This window comes from Herpailurus yagouaroundi, unplaced genomic scaffold (assembly GCF_014898765.1).
Source record: "Herpailurus yagouaroundi ecotype Mexico unplaced genomic scaffold, PumYag 251, whole genome shotgun sequence".
NCBI classification, from domain to species: Eukaryota; Metazoa; Chordata; class Mammalia; order Carnivora; family Felidae; genus Herpailurus; species Herpailurus yagouaroundi.
Window position 1 is genome coordinate 816,592 of NW_024412468.1, and position 26,428 is coordinate 843,019.

The window sequence follows — 26,428 nt, forward strand, 5'->3', positions numbered from 1 at the left end:
CCCACCCTCCCCCTTGTTTTTTTGTTTCTACCAAGTAAAAACCAACGGTGATTTTTTTTTTTTCTTTCTGTATTTATAGGTCCTCTGCCTGACGGATGGGAACAAGCCATGACTCAGGATGGAGAAATCTACTATATAAACCATAAGAACAAGACCACCTCTTGGCTAGACCCGAGGCTTGACCCTCGTTTTGGTAAAGGTTCAACTCAAAACCTTTTTTAGATATTTTTGATAAGTGTGTGTGTGTGTGTGTGTGTGTGTGTGTGTGTGTGAGAGAATTTGGGAACATCCCCTGAAATAAAATTGCGTTGCTTTCTAGTATTGAACAGGAGGACTGCCCAGCCAGCTTTTCCAGTCCTGCTTTTATACCTCCTTACATATGTTCACTCTGCACCTGACACATGCAGGTGTGAGTCTGCTCTGCAGCCTGGGCGCCTGGGCGCCTGGGCTGGGGGTGGGGTGGGACGGCTTGTGGCAGCTTACTAACCAGAGTCCTGCTCCTTTCACCCTTTGAGCGACGCAGTGAATGTGCGTAGAATGGTCTTTCTAACTGCAGTGCTAGTCAGGCTGCCACAGTGCTCTAAGGCCTGGGATGCCGGCTTTGGTCCTGACCCAGTGTCTGCTTCTGTGCACCTGCAGCGAGGAGTTGGCCTGTGCCGGAGGCTGTCTGGTTTTCTGTCCTCCGCTGGGCTGGAGCTGTCACCCTGGGGAGGCGCCAGTGAAGGCATTTTCTCTGTTCTCCCTCTGACTGGCTTTCTTTTTTTTAAGGAAGGTTCCTTAGTTTTTTATTCAGGAAACAAAAAAGCAAAGCCGTATTCCCTTCTAAATCACCCTCTGCACAAAGGAACACTCCCCTCCCAAATGCACACATTCACATTCAGATAATCATATACAACCTCTTTAGTGCCTTTTTATCCCGTGTTTTTCCGCTGTTCTATTGTTTCAGTGGGGTTTCTGAGACACTCTTCCAAAGCCACGGAAAACTGAATCTAAAAAGGAGCAAAGCATTGTGGTTTTGAAGTTTGCATTTTGGACTGGATACAGCTAAATGAAAACAACGTGCAGATCATCGAGTAGGTCAGACTGAGGAGTGTGGGGCTTTTGAAGCTCTGCGGGGTTGACCTAACAACAACTGTGGAGACTCTTACGGGAAGGAGGAATTAACTCTGTGAATGCCTTCAAAACACAATCCTGGGGGGAAAAGAAACTCTGCCCAGAGCTTCTTGGGTAAAATTACTTCCCTCTCAGAAACATTGTGAACGGTTTGGCTATGTCTGTATGTATACCTTCAGAAACCTCCAGCATCTGGGTTCCCCCCAAGCTGACTGGTCATTGGTGGGCTAGTTGGGACCCCCTGTTCACACGAAGCCAAGGTGGATCAGAGAACAGACTGTCCTTTTGACAGATAGCCGCTCGGCTTCAGTGTTAGACTTTTGAGCTTCAGAGTCTGTTTGGGTGTTAAAAAAGTAATGTGGCATGTTAATAATTTGCAACTTCAGATTTTATTTAATACTTCAGTAAGACTTGTGGTTGAAATAGGAAACCGAGTAAGGTAGAGAATTTTAATAAATGTTGCCATTTGTATGGACTGGAGCAATAACAGCCATGTTTCCTTAAGTCATATTTAATGAAATGGATTCAGCTTGTCCACATTTTGGAGATTTTTTTTTTTTTTTTAACATTTATTTATTTTTGAGACAGAGAGAGACAGAGCATGAACGGGGGAGGGTCAGAGAGAGGGAGACACAGAATCCGAAACAGGCTCCAGGCTCTGAGCTGTTAGCACAGAGCCCGACGCGGGGCCCGAACTCACAGCCCTCACAGACCACGAGATCATGACCTGAGCTGAAGTCGGCCGCTTAACCAACTGAGCCACCCAGGCGCCCCGGAGATTTTTTTTTTTTTTAAGTGGTCTTTGGTTTCCCCCCCCACCCCTACCCCCCCAACATAAGGTTATGAAAGATGATAATTAACTCTTGGCTAACTCCAGAAATCAGGAATTGGGACAAAGTTGTTGTTGTTGTTGTTTTTGCTTTGTTTTTTTCTGTAAGTGCTTTCAGTTAAAATAGTGAAATAAAGCAACTTGACCGTGACCCTAGGTAGATGCATTAATTATGCACAGAGCTTGGTCTTTTGTTTTGAGTAAGGAAGAGTACTGAAAACAATTCTCCCACCCTGCCTTCAGCACATTCAATTGCATATTCCAAAGAAAAGTTCCATAAAATTCTCTTACTGCCCATAGTTTCCCTGTTTGGGCCCACTGTGTGTGTGTCTTCCAGACAGGCTTGATAGCCTGCCAGAGCTTTTTATTTTGTGGCCTGCCTTTTAATCTGTTCCAGACCTTTTCAGTCAGAGCCCCAGTGTAACGGGGGGGCGGGGGCTTCTCCAGGCTGGGGCTCTGGCGGTTAGAGCCAGGCTGCTGAGTGCAGGGGTGCTCATGAAGTCTGAGGTTCGGGACAGGAGTGGGTTTTATCTCTGCCAGAAAAATACAGATTGCCCGCTTTCTGACCCTTTGAGCTGTGCACGTACAAACGGTGGGTTCTTGTTTTCGTGGTTGTGAGGTTGCTTTCCTGCACTCCCCAAATCTGTATTATTTACCTGTGTTTAGCTTGGGTCAAGTTAATCTTCTCTTGTGACGTTGTGGAATAGAAGGATCCACCTCTGTGTAAGCTGTGTGAGCTTGACATCCCTTCCCTTCTTCAGACACCAGCCTCTTACATTTTAGAATCCTGTGTCCGTCCTCCTTCCTGCAGAAAGTTAATAAATTATCCATATGACTTTAGGAAATTAAAGAGTAATTTGTGGATTGCTTTTCTTTCATCCGATTTTCTTTAACATTTAAAAACTATACATTTTTGACATTTACTTATTTTAGAGAACTTACTAGTAATTTGTAACAAATCATGAAGTGACATCGCTGACAGTAAGGATTCCCTGATACTTATTGGCTTTGAGAAAAGAAGGGGTTTTGTTTGTTTTTAAGGATTCCTATCAGGAATTTTGAATTAATCCAATTAGGAATTGGTGCCTGAATATTATGTAGGCTGTTACATTACTTCATATAATGACTCTTTCCTGGGGATTTTAAATATGTAAATGTATTGTAAACATGAAGAGTCTCAAGTTTTAAACATTTCCTTGTTATGTAAGAGTCCTATGAATAGTGTCTGGTAAAAGCCCTAATGAAAACACACAAAAATATCATTTCTTTTTAGAATGAAAGATCTCCAAAACACTAATAATCAGGGGACTCATCTTTTGTGTAACGTTACTGTCCTTACTGTTTATATAAAAGGACATATTAAATAATGTTAGCAATTTGTGTTTCTGGAAATAGGTGCTGATGGTACCACTGGAAAAAAACATGTTTGGTGTAAATGGAACATTGGAACTAGAGATTTGGGCTAAAAAATACATCTTTTGAGTCTTAAACGATGTAATGAACAATCTGGTGTGGCAAAAACAGAATAGTCTTTAATTCCTAACCGTTCTGTGCATAGAAATTCCGTGCACAGAAATGTCAAAGGTAATTAAAACCCAGATGTTGATTTTGGTTCTTTGTTTCAGTTTCCCAAAACTTGGTGTGCGTGTGTGTGTGTGTGTGTGTGTGTGTGAGAGAGAGAGAGAGAGAGAGGGAATTTCCTAAAATAAAGATAACTAAAATGAAAAAAGGAAGAATAGATAATGTATTAAGACTCATAGCCAAAGTTAAGCACGTATTTCTTTTTTATTTATTTTATTTTATTTTAATGTTTTATTTATTTTTGAGACCGAGAGAGACAGAGCATGAGCAGGGTAGGGGCAGAGAGAGAGGGAGACAGAGAATCTGAAGCAGGCTCCAGGCTCTGAGCTGTCAGCACAGAGCCGGACATGGGGCTTGAACTCACAAGCCACGAGATCATGACCTGAGCCGAAGTCGGACGCTTAACCAACTGAGCCACCAAGGCGCCCCAAGCACATATTTCTTAATCAAGGTTAAATCTTTGCATCAATAATGAGGGGTTTATTAAAAATTTTAACTTTTTAGATATACATTAACCTTTTCTTTTTAACACCAAATATTCTCGATAGCTGTTGTAATAAGTGAAGTGGTACTTTACTTTTGATGAAAATGTACCTAATGACCAACTGAATACCTAAGTCTGCTCTAGTGGACACAGGAAAATGCACTGAAGGCCGTGGACACTGAACTGTATCTCCGTGAATGGAGTCTTGGGTGGATAGAATGTCAACATCTAACCATTTGAATTTTACTAAAACAAGTGTCTGGATAATCATGCGTTAAAGTATTTTTTTTCCTTACACTCTTTTAAATCTTTCCTGGTGATCCCAAATTGTACCTATTGGGTTGTAGACTGCATTATTCACTCCTTAGGAGAGAGGGAAAAAGATAATTCATTGTATTTTAGGTAAGAAGAACTGTTGCTAATGAAAAAAGTTTAAGGGATAAACCTCCCAAAATTTGGCCCTGGAAAGAAATTTATAATGCCTCTAACCCTCATTTGTTAAGATGTAGCTGGGCGGTGAAAAGTGGTATTCTGGGGCTGGGGGCGCTCAGCATCCCTGGCCCTCACTCACCAGTGCCACTCAGTCGCTGTTGACTCCCCACACCAACACATACGTGCTTAAAAAAAAATAATGGGGGAAGACATACGAAGAATTGCTCAAAATAGGTGTTCCTCTGATGGGGCGCCTGGGTGGCTCAGTCGGTTAAGCAGCCAACTTCGGCTCAGGTCATGATCTCGCGGTCCGTGAGTTCGAGCCCCGCGTTGGGCTCTGTGCTGACAGCTCAGAGCCTGGAGCCTGTTTCGGATTCTGTGTCTCCCTCTCTCTGACCCTCCTCCCCCGTTCATGCTCTGTCTCTCTCTGTCTCAAAAATAAATAAACGTTAAAAAAAAAAAATTAAAAAAAAAAAAAGAAAGAAAGAAAATAGGTGTTCCTCTGAGACGTAGGGAAACTGTGACCTGTCCAAGGTTCTATAGTTCTGTGACAGAACTGGAATCTGAACTTGATCTTTTCAGACCTAGAAGTGTTTTGAAATTTAGATTTCATGCAGTTACTGCTTTAGGAACAGCCCTAATTCATCAACACTGATACGTGGACATTTCAGAGGGAAGAAGGTGACAATGGTTAATGCATTTCTATTGTGACTCACCTTGAGGAAATTACTCGGAGGCTTCCAGTTACAGAAGAGATGGCCCGATGGCAGCGGAGTGTGAAGCCGTCCGGATGGATGATCATGCCACCTCTATCATGTCCTTAAGAACCTGTCTTCCAGCCTCAGTGTTGACCTTTCCCTAGAGTAGGAGCTTAGCAGTTGGTTCTATTTAAGGAAAGTTCTAATGACCAGGAAGTATGTGTCCCTCTAGTACCTAGAAATTTACTTCCCGTCAGATTTGTGAATACAGTTCAATCCCAGAAGCATTCTCTGTCCTACTGTGGCTTGTCCATTTTTTCTTTCTTTCTTTCGTGCACTAAGAGTTCTGGGATCTCAACCAGGTCGCTCGCCTTCTCTGGACACCGTTTGACTACTGACTCTTTAAATGTAACACGCAAGGTAGTCTTTTTTTATGTGTGCGTGTTCCACTGAGAAAGATAATTAGGGTGTGTCTCAACTTTTGTATGCCTTCCAAACATCCTGTTTTCACATCCACAGAAGGACAGAAGGTAGCTAGCCTCCCGCTTACTGTGTAGTGGTTATTCCGTAATGTGCTCTGATGCAGAAGATGTTACCTGCTCCATTGGGAATCGAGATCTGCGCTTTTCTGGTACCACAGAATAACCCAACTCACTCGGAAGAGTGCCTGACTTCTCTTGACTTACATGTGATGAGATTATACTGGATGCTTTTTGAGAATTATTTCTGGCGCTTAATTAAAATTTAATAAAGGATGCTAGATTGTGGGTTCTTCAGTGACTGCTTTGGACCCTTGCTTAAGGCTACTCCCCAGCAGCCTTACAGACTCGAGCCCATGAGGTTTCAGAGACACTTCTGGACTTTTTATTGCATCATCTCAGTTTAGCGCTTGGCCCTCCGGTCACAGCTGGGAAGTACTTTTGAAGAGGAGACAGAGAAATCTTTAGCCCTTAACCTAAAGACGAGCCTGATCCCGTGGTGCGTATGCCCAGGAAACAGACCTGATTGGGGGGGGGGGGGGCGTTCTGCGTCGAACAGTTTGGTCCTCACTCAGTCTCTGGATGCAGAGGAGTTTAAAAATGCTTACATTAGCAGGGTTCAGCTTGGCTGCCTTAAAGATGGTGCATCTTTGGTATGCTTTGTTTCTAAAATGGAGAACTCCTGTAAAGCTGCTCTGATAGAAAAGGCAAAAGCCTGATGGAAGCTGATGTGAAGTAATAACCCAGGCTGTGTACATAGTGAAGCCTGACTTAAAACACAGTTCGAGATTGTTAGCAATTATTACCCTTATTTTATGCTTTTTCTTAACTTAAGTAAGCACTTAGTGAAATGAATATCTGTTTTTTGAAATGAGTGTTTTAACGCCGAAGATTATAGAATATCAAAATAATTTCAGTACCGGAGTTTTGCTGTTTATTTGTGTACGTGTGGTCTGTTTTATCGTGTTTGGTTTTTGCTTTTTAATGTTACATTCAGGAGGATGGTGCCCAAAAACTTGATCCATGATGATAAAAGCAGTCTCACCAACGGTGAGCACACGTGTGTTAGTGAGTTTGCATGTAGTTTGTATTTGATGGTGGTTTACGTATGCAATCACATAGTGAAGAAACGTCTTTTTTTTTACGGGAGTTATCCATGTGGAATTTTTAAAACTTAAAATCTTTATAAAAAAAATGTTTTCCTTTTAATGTTTACTCATGTTTTGAGAGCTAGAGAGAGAGCTTCAGCGGGGGAGGGGCAGAGAGTGAGAGGGGCAGATGCAGAATCCGAAGCAGGCTCCAGGCTTCGAGCTGTCGGCACAGAGCCCAGTGCAAGGCTCAACTCACGAACCGTGAGATCACGACGCAAGCTGAAGTCAGACGTTTAACCGACTGAGCCACCCAGGAGCCCCTTTCATGCCAGTCTCTTGATAGATGTTTGAAAGAAGTTGAATTGACCTAAATAATGGTTTGTTGTCAGTATTTTTTAAACAGTTTAGAGATTTAAAGTCTTAAACCCAGTTTTGGAGGCCCGTGGGTTGATGTTTGGGAAAGGAGCAAAGTACAGAGTGTGAGAGGGAGGGACTGAGGGATGAGGGACTCCCCACCCCCTGCCTGTGATGAGACCTGGGCCCTGGGGCTCAGAGCCTGCAGCCAAGCCCTGAGCTGGGGCCTGGAGCCGGGGTCTGGAGGAGGTGAGCTGCTGTCACCTAAAAAAACCACAGTGAGATGCCGGCTGGTAGCCGGTCAGACTGCTAAAATCAAGGACAGACTCTGCAAGAGTTGACCGGATTATGGAGAAGTTGGAACCCTCACTGGGTGCTGAGGGGACTGAAAACTGATATAGCCGTTTTGGAAAACGGTGTTGGCAGATCCTTGAGTTGGACACGCAGTCGCACTAGGGCCTCGCAGGTCCTTTCCTAGGTGTTTATGCAGAAGGAGTGGAAACCGTGCACCTGCACAGACACCTGAACACGAGTACTCAGCAGTGTCCTTCACAGCAGCCGAGAAGTGGAGATGACACAGGTGCCCGTCAGTTGATGAACGGATGAAAAGGGTGCTACATCCACGTGGTGGAATGTTACTCGGCAGCCAAAAGACAGGAGATGCTGCTACACGCTGGTACACGCTGCGAAGATGGTTGAACCTTGAACACGTGCACGGTGGAACCCACCAGTCCCAGAGGCCGCGTACTGTTTTACTCCGTTCTGTCCAGGATCAGCACATCTGCAGACGGAAATCTGTCACCGTCTCCCGGAGTTGGGGGCACAGGAAGTGTAGTGCTGAGGATGCCCAGTCTCTCTCAGGGGATGAAAATGTTCTGAAATTGGTGATGGCCACACAATTCTGTGAATCTATACAAACCGTTAAAAGGGTGACATAGGTCAGTAAAACTTATTTTTTAAGATTTTATTTTTTTTTAAGTCTACTTATTTTTGAGAGAGAGACGGCATGAGCAGGGGAGGGGCAGAGAGAGAGGGAGAGGGTCATTCCCAGGCCGGCTTGGAGCTGTCGGCCCAGAGCCCTACACGAGGCTCAGGCTCGGGAACTCTGAGATCCTGACTTGAGCCAAAACCAAGTCAGACACTTAAGCGACTGAGCCACCCAGGCCCCCGAGATTTTATTTTTAAGTAATCTCTACACCCAACATGGGGCTGGAACCCATAATCCCAAGGTCAGGAGTTGGTCGCTCTACCGACTGAGGCATCCAGGCACCCCAGTAAAGCTTACTTTTTAAGAAATCATTCCTGGCACAGCACTGCCATTTCAGTACATAGCTTAATCAAGAGCATTCATTTCTTTTAACAAGTCTGTTATTTTATAGTCTTGAGTATCCTTGTAGATATGTGCAAAACCTAAAATTTGTTTTTAAATGTTAAGAGCAAACTAATATGGAGGCATGCAGTGTCTGAGACTTGGTAAAATAGTAGACAAAGTAACACGTGCCTTCTTGAGTCATGAGGGACTGGGTGTAAGTTAACGTTTTAAAAGTTCAGACACTGGTTCCAATTTTAAATTTATGCTTAATGAAGGCCTCACTAGGACTGAATGTATTTTCCCAAAGTTTATGGTTGATTGTCCGTTCTGTAATACTTTGTGATATTTCAAGATTGAGGTTAGCAATTATGAAGTCTTAAAAACATTCTGAAATTTGAAAATGCAGGTCCTGAAGATGAAGTCTGGGAAGAGACCCGCCGGGGGCATGGCCTCCTGTGTGTTGAGAAGGTGGTGTCTTTTCAGTAATTGCTGAGACCATAGCTTGCTATCATAAAGCTGACAGGACTGATTTGTTAAGTGAAACTTGCAACAGTTACTACTTCATAGTCCAAGCTGCACAGACTCTGAATTTTAAAATACAGAATATTTTTTTTAAATCCTGTCATATTTTTTAAGGACTTTTGTTTTCTCTTTACCTTCTAGAAATGTTGTTAAAAGTGGAGGAGACCTTGGGATTTCAGTAGTTGATCACGGAGAGAAGAACTTCGCACTGCTGTTCTGGTTTTTTTTTTGTTTTTTTTTTAGCCGCCCTGCCCCCTTTTCCTGGGAAACAAAGCCTGTTTTGTTTCTCCCCTGCTTGTGAGGTCTCTGCCAGGCCCCTGTGGGTGCGCTGCCCTGCGTTGTTGAAATGCGTGAGATACTGAGAAGGTAAAGAGCAGGATGCTTCTGGAGGGAATCATTGCAGCTTCCGTAGATCACGGGGTTGTTTGAGTTGGTCCCTGAAATACGCTCTTCATAGGGAAAGCTTGTAGCACTGTTCGTATCCACAGGTAACAGCGTTTGGGCAGACACAATTAAGTCCTCACCACTGTCAGCCAGAGAGACCATATCTGTTGCTAGTTTTGTGCAAACTTCTGTTCGGTTCTGCAGAGTTGTTTTTTCCTTCATCTTTTGCTCTCCTGTTTCTCCCTTTATGTGGGTTTTGAATAGTTAAATAAGCTTAGATCTGAAAAAGAGCCTACCAACCAATTCAGGAGCCTTCAGCAGCCCTCACTGTCCTTGATGATCACCGCTAACAATATTTAATTCTGGGAAACTGAAGGGAAGCACAGGATCCTTCCCTCTTTATTTTCAAGCAATTTGTTATTGTCCATTTTCACAACAGTACATATTTATATTAATTTGTTAAATGTATTTCTTAATAAAAAATCCAGTGGCGAAAGCTGAATTTTCAGATGCTTCTTACTAGATGAAATATGTAAGTGTATAGCTCGAGAGTCAGTTTTGCAATCAGTCAAGTTATTAATGGGCTATTTTGTAGAAGTTTCTGGTTTAAATTATTTAATTGCTTGGAACCAAAAACATATTTTCCCCAATAGCTGTTTGTTCTGAGTTGCACTTTATGAGGTGTTCACTGCATGTGATAGGTTCTCAGATCATCCCCTCAACTCCTCCACACTGAAATAGCAAATGTATAGAACATTTCTGAGGGGAAATATATCGAGTACTGAGTATTGTGCTGGAATGCCAGGGGTGTGTTTCACTAAAGGAGAAGGATGTCTCAGGGTTGAGTTAAGACTCCACTACCCATTTTTTTCCGTTTAGATCTTACTGGAAAGATAAATATTCGTATCTCTGAATTGTAGTGTACTGACAAACCCCGGGAGTGGCCTGGTAAAGTGGGAGAAGGCAGAGGGCAGCATAATTATCTGTAGGACTAGGAATCTTAAAGTTTAGGAAGAAGTGCCCCAGGGAAGGAACAAGGTAGCATTTATGGAGCACCTCTTGTCCCCAGGGCCAGAGTGTGTGCTCTGCATAGATTAATCTCCACAGTGTCTCCGAAAGGGACATACAGTATCCCCAGACACAGTTGAAGAAGCTGAGGATTAGAGGAATGACTCAGTTGTGGGGTTGGTTTGACTACAAAGGCAATGTGTTTGGTATTGTGACAATACCTGTTGGTGACAAGTAGATGTAAGTAGTTGTATTAAATGAGATTGTTGATTCCAGACTTAAACGTGTTTGGAAGCATAACGGTGTCCTGAATAGCCTATGACTTAAATGGAAATCACAATACAGATTGTGGCAGATCTTAGCACTTAAAATTTCGGGCTTATTTTTTTGTATCCATTCCCCTACAAAATACTAAACTACAACCGTGATTATGAAACTTTAAGCCATTTATTCTTTCTAAAGACAGATCATAAATAAATATGATTTTTGTTGGGCAGTGTAAGACAACTAATCCGGCTTTGAACAGCATGGAGCGGCAGGTCCTGTTTTGACGTCCCGTCTCTGCTCTGCCAGACAGAATACTAAAAAGAGATCACCAGAAAGACATGACTAGGGTCATAAATTGCGGAAAATAATCTCTGTGGGTCAGAAGGTAAAACCCACATAATACAGTGAGCAAGGGCAGGCAGGTTTAGGGGCCTCGGGTCCTGAGGATGTCAGGAGCTCAGAGTGTTATGGACAAGGGAGACAGGACAGCTGTGGGCCTGGCCTAGTCCAAGAGCGAGGACTCACCACGCATCAAGTACAAATCTCAGCAATCCGTACACAGACCCTGTTCTTTTAACTACAATGCAGTTAAATTAGATTCCTATGGGGCGCCTAGGCTCACTAGGTTCAGCGCACTAGGTTTAGCGTCCACTAGGTTTAGCGTCCGACTTCAGCTCAGGTCATGATCTCGGCGCTTGTGAGTTCAAGCCCCGCCTCAGGCTCTGTGCTGACAGCTCAGAGCCTGGAGCCTGCGTCAGATTCTGTGTCTCCCTCGCTCTCTTCCCCTACCCCCCTTCTCAAAAATAAATGAATGTGTTAAAAAAAAAAAAAAAGTCCCAATAAAAAAAGTCAGCTTCGAAAAATGTATATGGTTTGCCCTACCAGCCGTTAACACATATCATTAATGTTGGGATTAAAATTGTGGCATCTGGGATAAGATTAATGAATAGAAAGTCCAGAAGCAACATAATGTGGCAATTTAGTCTGATAAAAGACGTCTTTGGGGGAAGGATATACTTTATGTGGGTGGTGTTGGGCAAATAGGCATGAAAATATAAAATCAGATTTATTCACTCCATATTCCAGGATAAATTCCAAGTGGAGTGGATTGAATTGCCAAATAAATACATAAAAAGTGAATGGCTTTTGGATTAAAAAGTTGATGAATTGCTTTGTCATCAGGGAGTGGGGAAAACAGCCCAAATTTCAAAAAGACTGATAAATTTGACTGCTTAAAAAATACAATTATATGGAAAAAGCAAACTAAAAAGAGAGATGGTAAACTGAGGGAGATTATTTGTAACACATATGTGACCACAGCTGTCTCCCCCTCGTATATAAAGATTATCTAAAATAGAGAACGTAAAGAAAGACTAGCAAGTCTCTTGGAAAAGGTACAGACACAATTGGCATGAAAAATGCAAATGGCCCTTTAAAATAGGGAGATGGATCAAACTTTTGAAATAAAACGTAGCAAAGTAAAATGACATTGACCAACCATTTCTCACTTTTTAGATTGGCAGAAGTCCAAAAGTTTGGCGAGGATTTCATGGGGAAAAAGGACTGTCCTACATCACTGGTAGGGATATAACCAGGTACAACCCCGGTGTGGGAGGAAAGAAGCAGGGAGACTTGGCAAAAGTACTCATTCTTCACATGAAGTCAGCCACCTCTCCTGACCAGGGCTTCACCCCAAGATACAGTAACAAAGAGACAAAATAATGTGTGTATGAGCTTATTCTAGGATAGTGAAAACTTAACAGGAAATTGGTTGAACGGGATACCAATAAGCTATTTTAAAAAGAAAGTGAGAGAAAACCCCTATATCCTGCTTTGGAGTGGTCCCAAGGATATGTTGTTGGTGAGGAAATAACAAAAAAGGCAAAGCGGAGACCAGTAGAAAAGTAGCCTCAGCGTACATGCTGCCCTGTGTCTAAGAAGTGTGCGTGTGGTTGCGTCGATTTTGCAAACACTGGTGACTGTTGGCTGTGAGCTGGTCAGGGTGGGGGAAGTAAGGCAGGTTTCTCCAGTTCGAGAGCACAGTGTCACAAGTGAATCTGGAAATTGAGTCGGTGGCCATGTGACAGGGAGAGGGACTCTTAGGTAACTAACCCACAGTGATGTGACTGTATGTACCTAATGAATGTTTTGAGTCAACAGTGACAAATTAGAAACTTGTAATAATCATTTTGTTGGGCATAAGTTTAACAGTCTGGGGAGGGCAATACCTATTGATGTTGTTAGAACCAGGTTTTTCAGCATAAGAGAAAATGCTTATAAGATCAAAGAATCCAAGTAAACACCCCGAATGGTAGGTACTGAGATTACGTCTGGATGCAAGGCTATGATGTTTGCTTCAGAATAATTGGGGAGACAGCAGGATAGAAGGGACTATCTTCTGATGAGCTGCCCGATGAGCACGTGAAGATCTGTCACCTATGTTTTTTCTACTTGTCTCTCTGTGGAAATTATTTGGAAACTTTGAAACCTGTTTGGAAGCATTACAGTATATTAAATAGCTCATGAGTCAGATGGAAATCTCAGTAGAAACTACAAGTATTGGGAATGGAACAGTCATGAATTACACTATTTGAAGATGTAGGACACTCAGGAAAAGCACGACTTAAGGGTACATTTATTGACTTAAATCCTCCAAGAAAAGATTTAAACTAAACGACTTCAAGTGAGGAAGTTAGAAAAAGAACTGGAGAAAGCCTGGAGAGAAAAGGCGGGAGCCTCATCACCTACTACACACTGCCCACCCAGTAGGCCGGACTGAACGAGGCCGTTGTGCATGAGTTTGGCGTGTAACGGTCTTTCCTGCGATGTCCTCGGCTCCGTATCAACACACGTGGTGCCACAGCACGGGTGGCCAGTCTTCGGTGGAATTTGCTCGAGTTATACATTGTCTGTCTTCACTACTTACATTTCTGCCTCAGTGAATACTCAACTCGAGTTTTTTTTAGCACCGACCTTGTTCTAGATGCTGCAGAGCCCCGAGGATACGTAGGCCATTCCTGTGCTGGCGCCTGGAGGGACGAGGGTCTTAGCGCATCGTGGATGCTGCGAAATGCCGGGCAGTTCACTCAGATCTCCCAGAGTTGGCACTTACCAGGCGGCCTCTGTGGCACAGCCGAGGATGCATGAGAAATTGTCGTGAGGAGTTGGGTACCTGCCTGGGGCAGCAGTGGGTCGCAGGAGCTGTCCGCGTACGTTAGGTCGGATTTTGATGGTGAGGGTCACAAGAGAGGTTGGTGTGTAATGTTCCTTTCTTCGAATGCCCTTGTGTCAGGATTGTGTTGGCCTCGTGAATGCTGTGTGAAGTGTGTCTTGTCTGCTGTTGTCTGGAGAAGGTGGTGTGAGATTGGTATTCTCATTCAACATTTGTGAAGTTGTTTGGGCCTGAGGTTTTGTTGGTCAGTGTGTATTAACGATTTAGTGGAAGCAGGGACCCAAAATCTCACCTTGAACAGTTCTACACGTGTCCAAAAAGGTGATGTGTCCTTCCCATTGTCACATAATAAAACTTCCCTCCGTGGGAAATCCAGTAGAATAAGGATCCACCCGTTTCTGATTGTCACATGGTTACAGGTTCAACTAGGAACCAGCTCCTGAGTCTCCCTGGGCTGTGTGAGGGGACACAGCAGTGTTGCTGGAGATGAGCCTCTGCTGTCCAGATCTCGTGGGCTTGTTCGATCCCGAGCGAGCCTCCCGTCGTGGAAATCTGCTTGTGTGTTAAGGGTTGATCATTTTAATGGGCTTTGCTGCTCTGAATGCTGAGTGTCATTTTGTGGGACTTGCGTCTTTATATTTGTCATAAACCCTGTGCTCACGTCATTCACACTCCGGAAGTCACCGCAGACGTCCCTGCCGCTCAGTCCTTTGTCAGCCTCCCAGCTCTAGAGGCAGCAGACAAGACAGGTCCCCAGCCTGCGCTCGATCCTCTCTGGATGTGCGTGTAACGCGTCCTGTGCTTCCTGTGACATGCTTTGCTTTTATGTGGCATGTCTTCTGCCCCTGTCGCTGCAGATGAGAGTGTCTTCTTGTTTCGGGCTCTCACCTGGCTGGCATCTCGTAACGGCAGCAGGGGTGACAGCGAGAACAGTAAATTAACCTAACCGTCATCCTGTCGGTGGCTTTCCTGCTACACTGACTGTGCCCAGATGCTTTTGAAAACCTGTCCTTTGCATTTACGATTAGATTTTTAGGACCGATGTTTTGTTTCATTTTAGCCGTGAACCAGAGGGTCGGGCAGAGCGCCCCGGCGAAGCAGCCCCCGCCCCTGGCCCCGCAGAGCCCACCGGGGGGCGTCCTTGGCAGCGGCGGCTCCAACCAGCAGATGCGGCTGCAGCAGCTGCAGATGGAGAAGGAGAGGCTGCGTCTGAAGCAGCAGGAGCTGCTCCGGCAGGTGAGGCCCCAGGTTAGAGGCCAGCCTTCGCTTTTCGGGCTTCGCTTCCCGCGCGTGGGTCGGGGGGCTCGGCGCTCTGTCACGGCTGGGGTGACGCAGACGACGCGCCGGCTCCGTTCTCGTCCTGCTTCCCCGACCCGGCCCCCATCGCGGGTGGGCTCCTGTCCCCCCTGGGCTGCGGAGCCGTAGACGGCGCGGCTTGGACCGTTTTCCCCTCGGGGCCCTGGCGCGTCCCTCGGAAGACCCCTTTTCCCGGAGATGGAAGTCCGTCAGGGGTGATAGGTCACTAAGGCGTTTCTCAGAGGACACGTGGGATTCGGCGTGGCTGAATCCAGGGTGTTTGACTTAAAACGTAATACACGTTGCCCCCAGTTGAGAAGGTCCCTGCGCAGGGACCCAGTTGAGAAGGTCCCTGCCCTGGTAGGCCCGGGTGCGGCCTACCCCTGGATGGCTGGGAACCTGTCAGGACTTGTCCCCGGAGTTTCCCTTCAGAAAGTGCCGCTGGTCTTCGTGTTCCACCAGGGCAGACGGTCCGTCCCCTCAGGATGCGCTGGGCCCTGCCTTGTTCCGGAAGGCGAGCTGAGGCCACAGGGTTCAGACACCGGGGATGCGGTCTTAGAGTCACTTACTGTTGAAGTCTTACGTCAACTGTTGTGACAGTCCACACGACAGGGAGTGCGATTCCGAAAGTGCGGGAGGCGAGGGTCCGCGAAGACAAAGCCTCCTCCTCCTCCGTGTCCTGAGTTCTCTTCTCGGGCGTCAGTCACCACCAGTTTCTCATTCTGTGTTTCCAGACACATCCTCTGTGTTCACAGACGTGAAACACGTGCATCCGCTACTTGTCTCGCAATTGCAGTGTGCCACGTGTGGAAGTGACCGCATCGACCCGGGTGCGGGCGCTTCTGAGGGCCGTGCGCTCACAGTGTTCCTGGAAACCGTGATTTGAGAAACTGGAGCCCTGGGGAAGGAACCTAAGCCGGGGAAGTCCCAGACAGACTCAGCTTGAGGCCGTGCTGCCCGCGACCTGTCGTGTAACTCGAGCGTGCTTGGCGCCCACAGCGGGTCCTGATGGCAAGGGCTGTGCCAGGGCTGGTGTCAGGGAGCCGTCGTGACGGACGGAGTGCTTACCTGCCCTCGAGAGGGTGCAGAAAGGAAGCCGACGCAGTTCACTGTGTCTCTTTCCAACAAATTACTGGAAAGGGAAAATAATTTTCCTTTAAATTAAACTTTATCCTCGGAACAAGGGAATACCATCAAGGATGTAATTATGTCTCTGTTAGAAGAAAGAACGCAGCGTTTCACTCCATCACTGATCGGTCCTAGGTGGTCTAAGGAAGGACAAGGCTCAGTTTCACACACGGGGTGAAAACCATCAAAACTGAGAAATCTCACTAAGAACAATTAGTTAATTGCCAGTGTCAAAATCTTAACTATTTTAAAGTGTCCTGAGTTTTTTAAAGTCTAGAAATGGGCCGTCCATCATTATGTTGCATTCCGTAGATCAGCCTGGGCTTTTTGTTTGTCTGTTGTATTGTCTTGTTTTTTTTTTTGTGATGGGCGATGCTGCTGTTTATAAAACTCTTCCTCCCAAAGAGTTTTTCCAAGTCTCTCTCTCTCTCTTCCTGTGGGTGATGGGTCCTGGCCAACATAGCTTCCTTTATGGGTAATTTCTTTGTTTCTTCTTTACTACTGATTGTGTTGTTGTCTTTTCTTAATGTGGAAGTGACAGATCTCCTCTATTCTTATACTAATAGTCTGTTTGTTAGGATTTTTTGGTTTTGTTTTTTGGCAATCAGTATAAATTCATTATGTCTTAAGTCTTTTGGCTTCCTGTGAATTTGCTAGTTTCTCTTATCACTGAAACATTAAATTACATTTTTTTTCCTGCTTCTGATTCTCAGAAGCAAACAATCTACCTGACCAATTCGCATTTTATTTGGGTCCTGACACCTCAAGCCTTGCTGTCCTGTCCTTGCTGTTGAGTCCTCGGGGAGGTTTTGGTTTCTTGTGACTCCGTCGCCTCCCGTCTTCCTCGGTCTGCTGCTTCCTGGGCTGGCTTGGGAATCCTGTGCTGTGGTCATGTGTCTGGATGAAATTTGTAAGTCAGCCTACACAGCCAAACCATGCGGCTCAAAGTAATTTTTATCCATCTTATTTTTTACTCTTAGGCAATGCGGAATATCAATCCCAGCTCAGCAAATTCTCCAAAATGTCAGGTAGGCTCTTACTGATGTTTTAGCATTGAAAAAAAGAAAAAAAAGATATTAAATTAGGAAAGTGACATCCTTGTGCTCAAGGGGCCTGTCCACACTGAACGTTAGCTCAGGTATAACTTTTGAGCCATCTTTCTCCCAAAATAACCTAGGTTCATATTGCCGCTCCCGGAAAGTCTGTGCTGCCTGCTTCCCGCTCACTCCTCCCAGGAGGCTGCTAGTTCTCATTTTGATTCCATGGAACTCTTGTTTTATTCCACATTTGAAGCGTATTATGTCTCAGTTGCACATCCCATCAGCCTTCAGGTGTGCCTGATTTTCATTCGCATAGCTTAAAATAGTATTTATGATGATTTAGGATTTATAGGAATTAATCATTAGAACAGCAACAGGGTGACACAGATTATTTCCCTGGTTAGGCCACTGGAAGAAATCTCAAGAGTCATAATGGTGCTCTTAGCAGAAACAGTTTTTGCAGGGCATTTCATAGGAAGAAGATCACGATTCTCAGAAGAGGGGAGGGTCTGCTGGGGTAGTGTTTTGGGTTTCTTTGTTGACGTTATCCAAATTTCTCCCTGATGAACCCCAGAGAGCACTGGTTGAGAAGGCATCTTACGGGGACGGCAGGACTGTGGCCCTGTGTCCCTTTCACTGCAAGCACTTGTTTGGTTCATGGGAAGATAGACCTCTGTGCTCAGGGTTCACAAGATTGGAAGGACTGAAGCCTAGGGGACGCGGCTTGTGTCTCAGGTGGGCAGAAGCAACCAGGAGGCGCCGTGTGGCCGCTGCGTCAGCGTTAGCGGCGGAAGCGGGCTTTGGCAGGGCCCCTCTTGGTTTGAATGTTGTCACCTTGACCGTGGGATACCACCCTCCCAGAGACTAGGTAACTATGTGAGAGGGAAAGCGGTTCCTTATCCCACAAATGTTTTCTTGAATCAGGAGATTGTGTGAGGCGGGTAAGTCAGGACATTTGCTTCGACAGCGGAGCACGATCCTGCCCCGAGAGCCGCTGCTCGTGCGTGCGCCTGGAGGTCACGGTTGTGGACCTTTAAAAGGAGAAGATCTGTGCCCTTGCTTTTTCTCCGGAGTGTTTATGAAAGAAGGCCAGCTGATGCCTGAGATTTATTTAAGCCAGAACAAGAAACCTGGAAGAGGTGTTTTAAAATCAACCTCAGATACGCTGGAGGATGAAATAGGATTTGTTACAGGAGTTTTGGTCACTGTGTTTCCCTGACAGTTGTGGAAAGGTCAATAAATGTTAGGAAATTTGGCACGGGGTTAAATTTGAAATAGCTCAGAACACACAGAACATGGTAGTGTTTGTGTCAAGCAGGCGTGTGTGTTCTTGCGTGTTTTCTAGATGACCTGATAGAGCCAAGGAACAAGCTCACAAAGAGGAGCCTTGTCTTAAGTGCGGATGGCTTCCTGCAGGGTTTCCAGGATGATCAAGAAAGCCAGGAAGACCTTTCCAGTCTGGAGGAACCGGACCTGTAAAGGAATAGTGGAGGAAAGGCGACGGGTTATTCAGTAGTTCAGTGCCAGTCACTGTTCAAAGTTTTCTTTTACTTTTCTAATAGAAATTAAGGGCAGATGAGTTCCCAAGCAACAGGAAGTGAGTGTCATTATTTTATAATTTTACATACGATCATATACTACGTTCAGACGCTGTGGGGTGTGGGAAGGTACCAAACTTCACAGTGTTGCTGTCTTTCATTTTTTCCAAATAGGATTAACTAAACAGATCTGGACAGCAGGGTTCTCTGGTGGTGTAAACTGATGACAGTATGCGTGAGGTTAATGCAGAATTCTGAAAAAGTAAGATAACTTTAAAAGGATTGGTAGATCTTAGTTAAAGATGGGAAATAACCACCTTAATTTATTAGGATTTGATTGCAGAATTTTGGAAAAAGTGTCTTCAGAGCACTTAAAAATTTTAATTTCATTTGGATTATTCACTGTTTTTATGTTGGAAAAGCTATTTGTATCCTCAGAAAACACTTTTTGCAACTACAAACGTCACGTCCGCTCCTAAGGCTGCGCCTGTAACGCTCACGTTTCTGGCCGCGTCTCTTTCTCGTCCATCAGTTGGAGACCTTCCGAGAGGGTCGGTGCTGTGTGCGCTGTCTGTGGTTTTCAGTTCCATTTCTGTTTCGGGGTCTTTTGGAAGACATATTTTGAGAAAGATTGTGCCCCGAGTGTGGACGCTTTTTGCCTTCTCCTGTTGACTCCCGCCCCGCTGGCTGCGTGCACTCTTGCGTCCGGTGGCCCTGATCCCACTCGTGAGCGATCCCCCTTCCCTCTTGCCCAGTGAGACTGTCCGGTTCCTCTTCGAGGCCTGGACGTCAAAACCCGTTCTACGTGGCCTTGTCAGAGTCCTCGAGACCATTCAGGAAATAGAAACAAGACAGCTGTGCGTAGGTGTCTTAGCTTTATTTCTGAGCAAATAGCTGCTTCAGTCTTCATAGAAATGATAGCTGTAAGTAGTTTGCCGCTAATGACTTGGCGTACTTGCCATTTCTTGCGGGTAGTGCTAGCTGCACCCGAGGGTGAGACCCACGGTGTCTGTGTGGAGGACGTGACGCCACACTGGTCGCCTGCAGTGGTGAAGAGGATTGGATGTCCCTAGTTTCAGCCACATGGAGCAACGTAATACCACTGCTCAGGGTCACGTGAAAACAATGGCCATCTTTTTTTTCCTAGAATTTAAGAACGGTAAAGAATTTGGCTTTTTGTTTCTCCAAGTTGTCTTTCTTGTTAAAGCTGTTTCAGAGTTGACTTTGCCCAAGATTATCTCTCCTCTTTTTGAAGTCCTAGTACTGAATAAACCATAAATTCATTTAGGTGTTTCCTCATCAATTTTTAGATTGTATTTTTAATAAGCGTGTTGAAAATTCTGATATACTTCACACCCACGTATTCTAACTTGTTATCTCATTTGTGTTACTCATTAAGGTCTCTATAATTTTTTTTAATTTTTTTTTAACGTTTATTTATTGTTGAGAGAGAGAAAGAGACAGAGTGGGAGCAGGGGAGGGTCGGAAGGAGCGGTAGACACAGAATCTGAAACAAGCTCCAGGCTCTGAGCTGTCAGCACAAGGCCCAACTCGGGGCTCAAACCCGTGACCCGTGAGATCATGACCTCAGCTGAAGTTGGATGCTTCTTCAGTGACTGAGCCACCCAGGCGCTCTGAGGTTTCTGTTATTTGAAGAATGTTAAAATAATGTGTATTACTTGAATTGACACCATAATTAACAAATTACTGAAGACCTAATTCTGGAGATCTTTCAGAAAAAGTGTTGAATCTCAGGAGAATGCTGGGAACACCAGACTACAGATCTCTTTTGGACAACCCCTTTCAGATTTTGTTATCATACTGTAGTTCTCAAAACTGCCCCAGATCCATGTGTACAGTTTTTTAGTAAAAAATGTTCTGCAGCTAAAGATAATTTGGTGAATGGCACACATACTAAAACACCAAAAGCATTCTAATCATTGATTGAATGTTTTCGTCACTTAAAATGTAAGGAAATATTCTGTGTTTACAGCTGGGTTGGGAAGCGGGGTCTGGCAAGGTCTCTGGAACAGTGGAAGAAATGGCCTTTTTTTACCCTCTGTTTTTAAAATTATGGACGTAACCTGCTATCACTAAGACAAACTATTATAAGATGTATATTTTTAGAGTTACTCTCCATTTCTAAGTTTGGATTTCTGGTTCAGTAAACTAACCTTCCTTAAACAAGTTGATTACCCTGAAAAAAACACGCCTTCAATCACGCACCATGTATTACCCTAAAGTGGATGCACTGTTAACACAGCTCAGTGCTTGCTTGCTTAAAGACAGACTTGATTTAAAAAAGTGATTGAAGTTGACGTTATATTTTATAGAATTTTCTCTAAGTGGAATCATAACTTTTCACCTGTGATTATTTTGAGATCCACTCATGTTGTGTCCGTACTTTTTTTTTTTTTAAGTGTACGTATTTATTTTGAGAGGGAGTGAGTGGGGAAGGGGCAGAGAGAGAGGGAGGGAGAGAATCCCAAACAGGTTCCGCGATGTCAGCGAAGATCCTTACACAGGACTCCCTCCCATGAACTGTGAGGTCATGACCTGAGCCAAAAACCAAGAGTCGGATGCTTAACTGACTGAGCCACCCAGGCACCTCTCTCTTCTTTCTTGTTATTGCTAACTAGTATTCCATGGTAGGGCTATCCTATGATTGTTTCTCTTTTCACTTTTTGACAGACATTTGGGTTGTTCCAAATTTCGACTTTGTGTAGACATGTGCTTTCGTTTTTCTTGGATACCCTAAGAATTCAGTAACCCAGAAATGTTCTAAATGTTTCCAGACTGATGACTGCTTCTGCTGCCTTTCTCCTTATTTACAAATGATGTGAAGCAAAGTACTCATTTTTTATGGGGGAAAAATATTTTAACTACCAGATATATATTATCTTAAAGTGTCTTTTTCACCCTGTGGGGAAGGATACTGCTATTTAAGCGACTGGAGGGAAATGTAAAAAGGGCCAGTGGCTTCTGGCGAGACCCCAAGTCCATAAAAGTCCACGACGTAACGAGGGCCAACTTGAGTTTGCCCTCACAAGCCACCCCGGAAAGTTCCCTTTGGACCAAGCTGGGACCATCCGTGTTACTCACAGTGCAGATAGCTGTGACTCCCAATGTGTCTGTGCCACATTAGCTAAGATTTAGAAGCTCGCTGGGAAAAGCTGCCGCATTTTTTTATTATTACAGAAGAAAAAGAGCTAAAAATACTTGCTTCATTTAGAAAAAGTCAAATGCTCTAAAAGAACTTTTTGACCTTTGAAATACAGAAGCATGATTAAATTTTGGCCAAATTTCCTATAACTTGTTTCTCCGTTTTTGAAAGTCTGTCAAACTGTTTATTCTAACTACCTTTGGGAAAAAGAGAAGCTTAACAAACTTGTATTTTTAGCTTAGTTTTCTAATTTTAGGCATTTGTTCACAGTAAAAGACTCCTTAGAGATAGACATAACTTTCAACATGAAGTGTCTCAACTGAAATCAGTTTTTATAGATGGTCCAGTTATGTCCCCAAACTTGTTTTGAAACGTCTGTGCCAGATTCACTGTCCATATTTGTCCAGAGTGAGTTCTGCAAAAACTACTTTATTGCACTAGAGCAGGCTTATTCTATACAGGTTCGTATCGATGCATGCTGTATAATGGACAAAAGGTTTCTATGGAATATATTTTGTGACTGAAACATTCAGCTTATGTAGCTTTTTTCATACCTATCCAGTTATAATTATTTTTCTCTAAAGTCACTTGCAAAAGGTCTATATGGCTCTGAAACACAGTTCAGTATTGTACCGCTAAAATTCTTGATTTTACATAAGTTGGTTCACTTTCACATTTCCATTTCTTGGCCAAGGGTACAAGCAGTTGTAAGCTTGCTTTCAGTGAAAAGCTGGGATTTATCAGTCCCTGCTGACTCCACAGGCCCTTTCCTCCAGAATCTGACGAGGCAGAGCATGGAGTCAAGCACTTCCCCAAATTTCCGTGTCACCTCTGAGGCCTGCCTTCACAGGACTCTCTGTGTGGGTGTGTGGTGCGTGCACGTGTGTTTGCGCGGGAAGCACATAGGTTGTTCTCTTTGCGCTCAGTTGAGCCCCATTCATAAGTTAAGGGGGAAATAAGTTGGTCTGTTACCCTGCGTAAATGCGTAAATGCGTTTGGTTTCCTTCCCCTGTTTTTGACAGTTTGTTTCAAATATCAACACAATTTTTCCATCTTCCTTATTGAACCCAGTGGAATAAATTATATTAACAGCAGATGGAAATAAAAACATTGAGAATTAATGACTTGGGGAGGGGGCTACCAAGTTGACTTTAATTACTTAAAGCAGTTTTGTCTTCAGCAAATACTAGGCTGTGTTAAGAATATCCATTTTTGGGTAATATGTGTATAAGTACTCATACATCATTTATCCTCAGTAAAACTGTTCAGAAATTACGTAGGGCATTTAATCAACTCTGTTCTTTTTGCTATGTCTAGAAGTTTCAAAACTGGGCTGAATATTCCTACCTTGCTTTGGTTTCTGTGATCTGTGTGTACATGTGTCACTGGCCTTAGCACGTTATGTTTGTTTTCATGCCGCTGGCAATGCTGACGCCCCCACCCCACCGACACCAGTGCAGTAAAATGGCATTTTCTCCTGAGCCTCTCAGACTCACTTCACATGAACCCGACACAGCCCCTGTCACGGCCCCCGCACAGATCGGATGAGAAGCGCGTCTCCGTGGGCCCTTGTAGCCCTCAGGCAGCTTCAGGCACATCTCCAGATGAACTTCTTTGCGAGTGTTGGCGGCGGGTCTGTGGCGGCCGCTGACAACAGCAGTTCAGCTGTCAGAGACCGCGGCCGACGAGATTCGGCAAAGTGGTAAAATCCAGAGTAGCAAAAACATGGAGAATCTGCGCCTGACAGTTAGCTTTAGCTTCGTAAAACGATGTCGAAAAAGTGGGAACTTCATAAGCAAAAGTAAAATAGAAATTGGTTAACATAAAAATCATAGCCAATTTATTGGTTATTTTAGTAACGAGTCGGAGTAGCGTCATGTCCTGTGTTTGCTCTGCAGAAACTGGTGCCTGCCTTCTTTGATAGGGAGTAGAAAGCAAATGAGTCTCTCTTTACGATATTTGCGAGGTACTGCCGTGTTCTGACAGACCTCCGGCTCCCTCCCTCACAGAACTCTAAGCATCAGCTTCATCCAGAGCTTATAATACTCGACGTTTTCAAATTTCTTCCTATTTACATCCTCATGTTTTAATGGCAGCATAAATTCTTCAGAGCCTCAGAAGTTAAGGTATTATGCTCCAAAACCGTCCATTTGTTCATTCATTCAGTGTGCCCTCAAGGAACAGAGAAAGAAAGGAAGGAGGGAGGGAGGGAGGAAGGAAGGAACTACAATATTGTGTGATAAGTGTTAAGATCATGTTATACCTGTGCTCAAACTATTACAGATGTAACCTCTCTCTGTCCAGTCTCTCCGAAGATGGAGATGGGATCATGGCAGAGAGCTCCCCTCCCCAGGGAAGGGAACAGAGTCTTAGATAACAGAGAAGAGAGCAAAGCGCTCTAGTCAAAAGGCGGGTGTGGACAGCAGGGCCGAGCTACAGACCCTCGCAGTTCTGAAGTTCTGGTCACTCAGCGGGAGGGGTTGGCGAGGGTGGAGAGCATGGACAGGGGACAGATGCAGCGAGTCCCCAGAGGCTGCTGGGAGAGTGGCTTGGCCTTCGGCAGGGACAGGGGAGACTCGGGGACGAGTTAGGAAGAGGAGTGCGACTGGGGAGAGCTTTGCGAGAGGAGGAGGCAGAAAGCCAGACGCCTGGACGGCCTGTGCGTTCCTACTGACGTGGGACAGACGTTTGGACGACCTTGACTGCGTCGGCCTTGAGAGCGTGTGCTGGGTGTGGGACAGTGACGGTGGGGACGTGAGAAAACAGAACATCACGGAGTGGGACTGTGGCCATTCAAGGCCAGAGACCATCGATTTAGACTAGTCTGGACAGTTGTGTGTTTCTCTGCATTTCTTAGCAATCCTGTTGTAGAAATGGAGGAAGCACGTGTGTGGTACTGACTCGTGGTGGCAGTTTGTTGTGAGGTGGCCTCTTGTGTATTTCAGACGATCAGCTCAGAGCTCAGGCTTGTATCCCTGCGTCATTACTCACGGTGGCCAAGACCTGAGATCTGTCGAAGTGACCATTTAGCTGCCCACCACTTACCAACCTGAGTGTCCTTTGACAGTTGAATGGATGAAGGGGTGTGTGTGTGTGTAAATCCTGCCATTTGTGACAACACGGATGGACCTGCAAAGTGTTACGCTAAGTGAGAGAAGTCAGTCAGAGAGACAAATACCGCATGGTCTCCCTTACGAAGTGGAATCTAAAAAGCAAAACAAAAGCCAAGTTTGTAGATAAAGAGAACACATTGGGGGTTGGGGGATGGGGACCAAAAGGTGCAAACTTCCAGGTATAAAATAGGTCACGGTGACCACAGTTAATAATTAACGGGATATGGGGCGCCTGGGTGGCGCAGTCGGTTAAGCGTCCGACTTCAGCCAGGTCACGATCTCACGGTCCGTGAGTTCGAGCCCCGCGTCAGGCTCTGGGCTGATGGCTCAGAGCCTGGAGCCTGTTTCAGATTCTGTGTCTCCCTCTCTCTCTGCCCCTCCCCCATTCATGCTCTGTCTCTCTCTGTCCCGAAAAAAAATTAAAAAAAAAAAAAATAATTAACGGGATAATAATCGCATATTTAAAAGTTGCTAAAAGAATAAATATTAAACGTCCTCATCACAAGAAAAAAAAAACATAGCTGTGTAGGGATGGTATCTACTCAGGTGATTGTGGGGGTCACTTCACAATGTGTACTAATGCTGAGTCTTTGTGTTACACACTGGAGATTAATGTCGTGTGTTACTTACACCTGAGGGTTTTTTTTAATGGGAAAAAAAAGGGGAAGCCACTCAACTGGAACAGGAGGGGAGGGGAGGTGGGTGGAGGTCACACAGGAAGCTGGTGGGCAGAGCACTTGTGGTCCCAGAAGGCAGGAGGAGTGTGTGTGAGATTTCTGGGGGAGGACTGTCCGTGCCTGCTCCGGGGTGATGCAGAGGGGTTTAGGGGTTCAAGTACAATGGTGGTCACTTTTACTGCAATTCAGAGATCCAAGAGTTTGGTGACAGATGATTAGGTAGGCGTTGTGCACAGGCGTGACCCAGGGTGAGCCAGTGCACTGAAGTGACACAGTGATCACTGTCCCAAACGTGACTCGAGGTTTTAGAGGTAGGTTTGGTCTTAAACCACACAGTCTCAGCTGTACAAGTGGGTGACGGAGGTGGGTGTGGGTCATTGGAATCTGGAAGATTGAGGAGCAGTCCTGTTGAGCGAATCATTCATTCGGTAATTGATGTGTAAGTAACCAGACATAACAGCGTGTCTTATAACTAAGTAGCACTGAAGTAGTGATGAGCATGAGTGGTAATTTAAGATATTTGCAACTACATTATGATATGAACATGTTTTCCATTGACGGAAGGTCAGAGGGTATAACAAACACTGCTGCTTAGTTGCCTGTATTTGTAACTGAAGAAAATGCTAAATTGCAGTTGGAGTTGGTGAAAAATGAAGGTGGCATTTTCTTTTCTTCACCCAAGTTCACAGACCCTCTGCATTCTGTCATGATCTTCCTGTTAAGAAACCCCCGTTCGTAGGCTGTTGT

The 26,428-nt window shown here is 44.8% G+C and overlaps 1 protein-coding gene and 1 long non-coding RNA gene across 7 annotated transcripts in view; both read left to right on the plus strand.

Annotated features, from left to right (window-relative positions):
- The window catches only part of YAP1 (Yes1 associated transcriptional regulator), a 110,772-nt gene that overhangs the window by 73,863 nt on the left and 10,481 nt on the right, over window positions 1-26,428 (plus strand). The window contains exons 4-6 of one of the 6 annotated variants that reach the window (XM_040460758.1): window positions 80-199; window positions 14,787-14,974; window positions 17,131-17,178. In XM_040460758.1, the coding sequence (XP_040316692.1) occupies window positions 80-199; window positions 14,787-14,974; window positions 17,131-17,178 (356 nt within the window). The remainder of the gene's footprint in view (window positions 1-79; window positions 200-14,786; window positions 14,975-17,130; window positions 17,179-26,428) is intronic. The other 5 variants (XM_040460760.1, XM_040460759.1, XM_040460761.1 and 2 more) reach the window with 5 other exon arrangements.
- On the plus strand, window positions 3,861-5,467 carry LOC121020757 (uncharacterized). The gene is made up of 2 exons (XR_005786270.1): window positions 3,861-4,673; window positions 4,934-5,467. It is a non-coding gene; the product is annotated as an uncharacterized LOC121020757 (long non-coding RNA).